The following is a 9,752-nucleotide window of genomic DNA, read 5'->3' on the forward strand; positions in this document are numbered from 1 at the left end:
CACTAAACACGAGGGCACAAGACACAAAACCTAAAAACAAAACCCTAAACCACAACAAACTGAAACATAGAATTATAATATTCAGATAACTAAAGAATCAGAACATAAACCATAATACAGATACAAAAATACAAGAAACTGAAAATGCTGGGTCAAAATGACCTAGAACCATGACAGTTACATTAAAAAATGTTATGTCAGGGGAACTAATTCCTTTAGTATTGCTCAGTCAGAAAAATAAAGTTATCTTAATATCATGTACTCATAATGAACAACTTGCCCTAACTTAGTCTGAACCAAATCTGATGAGACAAGACAGCGAGGGCTTAAAACTGAATACACTCACACATGACTGTTAAAGTAAAACAGGAAATTCAAGACAGACATGGAAACGCAGACATGACACTGAGACATGACTGACTGGAAAAAACACACAGAACACGGGAAAGGCAAGGTAAGAAGAACCAAGGGCTCTCCAGAGCCGCCAGCGGAAGCAGTGAAGCTGCAGGCGATGGCTGGACCGGCTCTCCACAGCCTCCAACAACATTCCCATGAGGACTATGATATTTGCCACAGTGTGGCTTGCGAGTTGTTCACATCCAAGTATCAGAGTGGATATTTCTTGTGAGGGGGAATGTGGGCAGGATTTTTCAGCAAGGACATTGACAGCTAAAACCAAATAAGGGAGCCTTCTATCTAAATCATTACTCGCACTGTGTACTTTGCAATCTGTATGCTCTCTAAAAAAAATGTCCTCTGGGAAAAGCTTTACTGTCAGCGAGGTTTTGGCACAACTCTTTGACAGTCAAAGTGACACAGAGGAGAATGTGTCAGAGACAGAGGATTGTGTTGAGAAGGACCCTGATTTTGATTAATTCTCATGTGATAAGAATAACAGTGGTAGCCCTGCTGTTGCCTCTCAAGCACCAGCAGACACAATTCCTTTCAGAATGGAAAGATATCACGGTCCCTTGCGCAACTCCAACAACAGGGTAGACTTAGTGCTGCTAATATTGTCAAAATGGTTCCTGGCCCCACCAGATACAGTCAAGCCAATATTTATGTACTAAAACCAACTATGGTCAGCTGACAGCTTATCATTTCTTTAATTTTTCCACTCATGAACTTTCTTTTAGCATTCTGCAGTGTCGAGGGACCCTGAGCTAGTGCATGAGGGTGAGAAATACTTTAAAGTTTTTTTTAAAGTTTTCAATTGTGTAACAAAAGATATGCAAATGCCAATTTAATAATTTTTTAGGTATTATTAAATAGCACAAGCTACAATAGTAGGAATATACTTGTTTGTTATTGAGCAGAACAATGTCCAGGATGTTTACTGATATACTTTTTTGCATTTGAAAATCACAGTTGGACTGAGTTTAACTGCATTACAAGAAGTGCTGTTAATTTTTCCTGGCTATACTTATAGTGTTTATAGTGTTCAAGTGTTCTACTACAAATCTCAAGTTCAAGGATGATAAAACATAAGCAAAATTGAAACTAGTAAGCTACCACAAAATATATTTTTTTAAATTTGAAATCTTTTTCAGTGGTTAAACAATTAGTATTGCTCACTCAGAAAAAAATAAGTCATCTCTGGTCCTTTGTACTCACAATGATTAAGTTGTCCTAACTTAGTCATCTTAAGTAAGTGTTAGTTTTTTTTCTAGGCAACACGTTTGCATATGTTTTGTTTTTTTTGAGCTCAGAGAACTAGTTAGATTTTACAGTGCAGATGTATGTGAAATTTAAGAGTACACTCATGAGTATTAAGCATTTAAATGCACAGACCAGTTTGATTCAATGCTTAAGATTTTAATGATGAAGAAGATGAGAAACAACAATTCATTCTGGGAAACAAAGTTTTGCTAAAAGCATTCTTTCATGTACACATGCAATTTGCTCCTGATAAAAGAGATCCTCCAGTTTATGTCACGTGTCGCTTCATTCCTTATGCAGCATTACAGTAAAAGAAAAGAAGTAAATCAAATCAGAACCAGATTCTTATTGTGATATATTAGAGTATTTGCTTTGTCGTCAGGTGGGCCACACCTTCATGACAGCCCAGGAATCATCAGATGGCCTTGACACAAATAAATGGGAATCGGCTGTCACATGTCCCATCATTCCAACACTTGCTTCCTGTAAGTAGATAAAATCAGAATGAACTGAAATCATAATCACATGGAGAAATGATTAATAATCTTAATATTTTGTTCTGTATAACAGTAGCACCACATGTGTTTACTGCTGCATCAAAACACTATGTAAATATTCAATATGATAAAAAATTGAACTGCTGTCTTTGTTAAAAATAAATGACACTACTTGTTTTACATTTCTGTCACACATTACTGTTTGTCACATTAAATGCATAAAAATTATTTGGGGAATTGTGGGTATTGTTTCTTTTTTTCTTTAACATTTACAGTGCTCATACATTGTACTTTTAGGGATTTCACAGAAGGTTTACCTGAAAAATTCACCAGCAAGCAATGCTCGTTTCCCCTATGGTTGTTAGGTTCTCCCCGACACCACTGCGTAAATGTGAAAGAGGTTCCATCGATCCAAAACCAGTAACCCTCCTAGAAAACAGAAAAAGCAGACAAGAATACACTTAAAATTAAGCTACAGTTCCAAGTTCTAAATGTGCAGTTATAGACAATACTATCAAGAATGAATTTAAAAGTCTTGAAAAATCAGATCCCATCTGATCTTAAAGACCTCCTTATCTACTGCAGATGTGTGCTAATCCCTGAGCCTGGTTCTGCCTCAGGTTTCTTTCTGTTAAAAAATGTTTTTCTTCGCCTCTGTCACCAAGTGTTTGCTAATGGGGAAGGGTCATCTGAATAATGATAAGTGAAATTATACCTGTTGACCATCTGAGCCACCAATCCATGTTAGTCCACTTTCATGAGTGGCACTAGATATGACGCGTCGAATGAACTGATACTCGTCGTAGCTGTGTACAGATGCCAGGTTTGCATTCATGTTTCGGCAGATTCTCTACAATGGAAATCAACAGAGTTCATAGAAATGACAACGTAAACAGAAAGATTTAAGATTTCACAAAGAATAAATGATAAATTTAGACCACTGCCTTTACCTGCGCCTGAGCCCAAGTCATTTGATCGTGATTGTAGAGAAAGCATCGATTCCCATACTGAGTCCAGCCACCTGGACAAGATGCTGCTCTCTTCTCAAGATAATGTCCTCCTGAAGGCAATCAAAGATTATTGAGTTACTTTACTGTATAAGAAAAAAATGTTAAAATATAAATTCATGAAAAATATGTTTAAGTGTTAAAGATTAACTTTTTTTTTTAGCTATAAATGTACTTGTCCATCATACATGAAAAATAATTTATGTAAAACTGACAGAGGAAAGCTGATGTACTCTTCTTCTGTTCAGAATGATAAAAATGTGATTAGTTTGGGTGACCTGCTGGAATTAATGCCTCTGTCCCATTACTGGCCACTTTACCCCGACGTGCTAAACAAATTACATCAGCAAATGTTGATTTTGGTCATTCATTTTCAGTTTAATATATTCATGCATAAGATGTATAGATGATGCACAGCATACTGGAATACTCACTAGCAGCAGTGCCCAGAGCCACCATTGCGCACAGAAGTGTAGACACAGTCAGCAGCTTCATGGTGATGTTAGTATCTCTACACAAATCAGAAAATTTAAAGTGGCTAGTAGTTTATTAAAGAAAAGATAGACAGTAATTTGACAGTTTCCAGCAAGCCTTTGATATAATACCTTATCTTCCTTCTTATCAGCATCAGCTTGTAACTTCAGCCTTCAAGTGTGGAGGTGCTGATCAAACCTGACACCAGCACTTATATACTGTTTCTGTATCTTGACTCAAAACCAGGAACAAACACACTAAAAATACACTGTTATTTATTTTAGCTCCATGCTTTCTTGTATTTCACTTTATAACAACCTTTCTACCTCCACCCAGATAAAATTTCACTGCTGTTTAATTTGGCACATTGACTCAACAAAGAGATACATCACCTGATCTTTGTGTCACAGTTTTGTTTCGTTTTTTGCATGGTGAATGTATTTGTCCTTTACTCATCATTATCCACACATACTGTTGGCAAAACATGCCAACAGTATGTTTCTTTTTTCTTCCCAGTTCTGACTGGGAACACACCTGAAACTGAGGAGCAACCTGAAGAGTAATTCGGCGAACAGCCAATTGGAAAATGAGACAGGAAAGGACAGTTAGGAATGACTTCCATGTAAAATAAAAGTCATTAGATTGTCTATTAGTACACCAATGAACAATGATTTTCATCTAGGAAGGAGAAGTGTATAAAAGAGTGACAGACTTCCCCAATTCAGGTTTCTGCATAGACTCTGAATGCTCTTAGTCCTCTTGCAAGATAAAATGAAGCTTTACGTCTCTGCTGAGTCTATGTTTGTCATTTGATATTTCTCCTACAGTACCTTGGGAACTCTAGGTGTTCTGAATACTCTGACAGCTCTGGATGCATAGTCAGGGGTTGAACTCAGCTGCTTCCTCTGGTGACTGGAGGATTCCCTTACCCTGGGAGAGTGTGGGTGCAGAGGTTAGATGGACAGTAGTCATTCTCACCTGAGGAACAGGTACGGATGCAACAATAGACTGGGTCCTGACCACCCTGACCATTGGAGCAAGGATGAGTGCAGGGTTAGGCACAGGCTCTGGTGTAGCCCCACATGGGGTAGGACAGCTAACTGACTGAGTTCAAAACTGAAACAATAAAAGGCTGAGAAAAGGCAGACTCAGGAGTTGAGACAAAAGTTCCTTGGGAAAGTGACTAATAAAAATAATCAGTCTTTGGGCAGTTTATAGTCTCTGAATGAATCTAATGTTTGTATGCCATAAAAGTGTTGGAGGCAATTCAGAAAAGGATACGGAATCACTCGCTCAGGAAAACAAGACTTTAACTATGTCCTTAATAAGGACAATAAAGCCAGCTTGCTGACAAACATATAGGCTGTCTAACAGTTGATTTGTTTTTTGTTTTTTTGTTTTGTCCACACAGGTGAGACATGGAAAGTACAGCCTTCAGCGTACATGATTCAAGGTGAAAGGCAAAGACGTGGACCAGGCAACCAGGAGAAGTGGTGTGCCCCAGAGCCACATGAGTACCGTGGAAGAGTGGCTCGTATTCTGGCCTAAGCCACCCCTGCTATTTCAAATGTCCTTCATAATGGAAAGTGCTACTCTTTGCTACATATAAAAATTCTGGTCTGATGGGTCCATTTCTTGATCTTGGCTGCCTACCTGGCCCTCTTACCTTGGCCTCAGAAACATTTCAAGTCAAAGAGTACGCCTGTCACGTATACGCCTTTTACTAACACTCAACAATAACCTTAAGTAACTCTATATATCTGAAGCTCTCAAATGTACCCAAGGTTTGTAGTGCTCATTTCATGTGTGTACTCAGCCTGTGTCCACAGTGTGCGCTGTGTGTGTCTGTGCCTGTGTGAGGTTGTCTGTGTATTGCACAGAGGGTGAAAGGAATTTATCCCAATAACGTGTTTAATGAAGCTCTTTATTTCTCTCATCACTCTCACCTCATTCCCAACTTGTGAAGGAAGATGTTTGAATTTCTCAGAGTTCGTTCTGTTCGAGATTTATTTCCTTCCTAAATAGTGCTTCTGTTTGCAGCTCAGAGATAATGTGAAAATCAATAAAGGCCTAAACCAACTAGCTTTGCCAATGGGACATTATTTTCAACAGAATTAAACCGAGTATAAGAGAAAAAATATTTGTATTTACTTCTACAATTAGAAGTAAAGCTCACATTGCAAAACAAAGTTGTATAGAAAGCTTTCTTTTAATTATACAGACTTTCCATGTAGAAAATTATTGCCTAATAGCAAAACTCATATGTACAGATAATACACCAGAATTTGAAACTGCAGTGCTCTCGCGGCCCCAGTGTTGCACTAAAACAACATAAAAACAACATAAAATATAAAAAGATAGTAGCATTAGCTCCTCTTCTCTAAGCATTTCCACCCAGCTGTTCAACAAGAGCGGGAGAAAATATTATATGAGGCCCTGCTGTTTGAATGTTTGTTTACAAAGAAATGAACAGTCTCTAATGTTTACTGTAATTATTCTGGCTGTCAACAGAATTTGACTTTTCATGCTGTCACCAGCTCCTCCCATTCCCTATGTTCAGTCATATTCATTGCCCATTATCCCAACTACTGAGGCAATAAAAAATAAATTCAAATTCAAATTTTATTTGTCACGTACACAGTCATACACAGTACGATATGTAGTGAAATGCGTGGACAACTGCTCGTGACCTAAAGAAAAAAAAAAGGAAAAGGCTATGAATAAGATAGGAAATAAATATGAAAAATTAAAAAGGGTAAATTTAACTAGGAAGGAATAAAATATAAATTAAGGTTAAAAATGAAATAACTGTACAACACAAATTAGAATGAAGGGTAAATTTAACTGGGAAGAATAAGATAAAATATATAAATTAAAGTTGAAAATAAAATAACTGTACAACAAAATACACAATATAGAACTATATAAGAATGTATGAAGAAATATAAATAAATAAATAAATAAATAAATATATATATATATACACACACACAATAACAGCAGCTGTACAAGTATTAACTGGAAATGAAGAATATAATGTCCAGTGTTGTGCAATCCACATTATGTCTTGTGCAGTGCAAATATGCTTAAAGTGATTTAGTGATGAAGTGAAAACAATGTCCAGAATGTCCAGTGTGTGTAAGAACTGTATGTGTGGGTCAGTACTGTGTGGTGGTGTGATTGAGAGACCGTATCACCTGCGGGAAGAAGCTCCTCCTCAGTCTCTCTGTGTTGGTCTTCAGGGAGTGGAATCGCTTTCCTGACCTCAGCAGAGAGAACAGTCTGTTGTTGGGATGGCTGAGGTCCTTCACGATCTTCCTGGCCTTGGTCCAGCACCGCCTGCTGTAGATTGAGTGCAGGTCAGGGAGCTCGGAGCGGATGGTGCGCTCAGCTGACCGCACAACCCTCTGTAGAGCTCGTCTGTCCTGCATGGTGCTGTTCCCGAACCAGGTTAAGATGTTTTCCCGTCAGGATGCTCTCTATTGATATATGCATTTTTTTTTCTCTGCCCATTCTGTTGGTTTTTGTTTTTTGCCCTTCTCCCCCGTCCCTCTTCTCAGCTGTTTCTCTTTCACTCTTTCTCCCCTTCTTTCCCCCAGTCAAGTCTGTCCCGTATTCAGTAAGTGAAAATAAAATAAACAATAAAAGGTGAATCAAATGGACCATTACGGCAAGGCTGGGATGGTCAGTTTGGTGAAGTAAATCCGTTGGGCATCTTTCTTTGCCTTTAGAAAACAATTCTGATGGCAAAAGAGCCAAACGGGACAGGCAAAAAAAAAAAAAAAAGGATGCTCTCTATGGTGCACGAGTAAAAGTTCCTGAGCACCTTGGAGGGCAGTTGGAAGTCTCTCAAGCGTCTGAGGTGGTAGAGACGCTGACGGGCCTTTTTCACCACGGTGCTGATGTGACAGGACCATGACAGGTCCTGCGTGATGTGAACTCCGAGGTATTTAAAGCTGTCCACTCTCTCCACTGGGCACTCGTTGATGACGGGGGTCTGGTAGTTCCTCTCCTGCTTAGTGCTGAAGTCCACTATCAGCTCCTTTGTCTTACTGACGTTTAGAAGGAGGTTGTTCCTCTGGCACCAGTTCTCCAGATTCCTAATCTCCTTCAGGCAGGCCGTCTCGTTGTTATCAGAGATCAGGCCCACCACGACGGTGTCGTCAGCAAACTTGATGATGGTGGTGGAGCTGGTAGTGGCCATATAATTCCTTGTAATTAGAATGATATGATCTCATAGGGTGGCTGTGGTTCAGAAGGTAAATGGCCTGTATTTGTATAGCGCTTTACTTAGTCCCTAAGGACCACAAAGCACTTTACACATTCAGTCGTCCACACATTCACACACTGTTGATGGCAGCTACATTGTTGCCACAGCCACCATGGAGCGCACTGACAGAGACGAGGCTGCCAGACACTCGTACCACCCTCTGACCACCACCAGTAAGCAACGGGTGAAGTATCTTGCCCAAAGACACAACGACCAAGACTGTCGAAGCCAGGGCTCGAACCGGCAACCTTCTGATTATAAGATGAACTGCCAACTCTTGAGCTACGAAGGTAGCACATCTATTAATCAGAAGGTTGGGGTTTGATTCCTGTGCACTCCAGTCTGCATGCCAAATATCCTTGGGCAAGATACTAACCCCAAGTTGTTCTCCAGTGTTTCCACTGTAGTGTGAATGTGGGATAGAAAGCACTTAAGTATAGAAAAAAAGCTTTTGTGATTAATGAGGCATGTTGTATAAAATGGTGTGAGTGATCAGGTAGAGCAAAAACAAGCTATATAAGAAATACTCAATTTCCACCAAGTTACTACTTCCAGAATTAATTTTTTTTTGATTTCTTTTCTTTTTATTTCAGGCAGAAACTCAAGTTCACCTTGTAAGTACAACTTGTTTTATTCTGATATACAGTTTATGTATTTTATAAAGAATACCAGTGATTTTTCTTCTTTGGAAATAACAGTGCCTGGCAACACTGCTGAACTGTTGGAGAAACTGAAACAAGATCCACACATACAAACACTGGACCCACAAAACAATGTTCAAATCTCCAGTTAAACGAACACATAGAAGGTGTTTTTTAAATAGTTTATGTGAACTTTACTTTTTGTGGAAAAAACATTTTTCTCTTTTTGTTTTATAATCCAAAGGGTTGTTCAGTCATTCAAGTCCAACAGTTTTCGTGTTACACTATATTTTAACTGTTCTGTCTATAAATAATTTACTTGCACCATTTTTGGTTATTCATTTATTTAAGGTCAATAACTTAACCACCTCCTTCATCACATTGGTTTCTTTCATTATATTTTTTACAACTGAAGACATGGCTTATATATTATATATATATTTTAAATTCTGAATTAATTCTGAAGTTCAGAAGCGATATGGTTGAATTCTGCACTTATTTATCCATCTAAACATCCAAGCTTTCCAAAAATCTGTGATAACCTTTGTTGTTTTAATAATATATGTTGATTAGCTCTCCATTGTGTAGCCCCTTTAAAATACAGCTTATTTCAAACTGTCAATCCTTCCTCTTAGATGCATGATTATATTCATTGATGATAATGTAGAAAAGCTGAACATATGTGGAAAAATACAAACCTTATTAACCTTGCTCAACTGACTAAATGCTGTAAGAACATCTTGCTTTACTGGCTTGATTGGCAATAATAAAAACTATAAGCACATCCTTGACAGGTAATATTGCATCCGATGAAGGATTTGTCCTTGATGTAGTGACAAAGCAGTCCTTCGGTGTAACCCTACCTCAGAAAAAATCTCCACAAATATTTGCGTACTCATACTCATGCTTGATTTATTAGTCACTGTCTAGTGAAGGTGTCTGATGATCAGTGCGTCAACGTTTAAATTTCTTTATATAAATGTAAGATTTTGTGTTCCAGAGCCAATTGTGCATTAAGGTGACCCTGACTATATCTCGCTGGTACTCCTCAGATAATATATGATGTTTAGATAAGTTATGATGTTTTGTGCTTAAATGGTTTTATTCCATATAAAAAAAAAAACCCTACAGTTACAAGCAAAATAGAGTGGAGTACCAAGCATTCTTTTTATTCAGGCTTATTAAAAGCAGAAGAAAACCCAAA

General features: G+C 38.2%; 1 protein-coding gene across 1 annotated transcript; it reads right to left on the reverse strand.

Moving 5' to 3' along the window:
- Window positions 1-1,799: 1,799 nt before the first annotated feature.
- On the reverse strand, window positions 1,800-3,815 carry LOC113018269 (galactose-specific lectin nattectin-like). Its single transcript, XM_026161327.1, has 6 exons — window positions 3,769-3,815; window positions 3,598-3,674; window positions 3,107-3,216; window positions 2,872-3,006; window positions 2,474-2,585; window positions 1,800-2,142 (listed from the first exon to the last, which is right to left on the reverse strand). The coding sequence occupies exons 1-6, from the start codon at window positions 3,789-3,791 to the stop codon at window positions 2,075-2,077; spliced, it is 525 nt and encodes a 174-aa protein (XP_026017112.1). The 5' UTR covers window positions 3,792-3,815; the 3' UTR covers window positions 1,800-2,074.
- Between the last annotated feature and the right edge of the window lie 5,937 nt (window positions 3,816-9,752).

Source organism: Astatotilapia calliptera, unplaced genomic scaffold, assembly GCF_900246225.1.
Source record: "Astatotilapia calliptera unplaced genomic scaffold, fAstCal1.2 U_scaffold_52, whole genome shotgun sequence".
Taxonomy (NCBI): Eukaryota; Metazoa; Chordata; class Actinopteri; order Cichliformes; family Cichlidae; genus Astatotilapia; species Astatotilapia calliptera.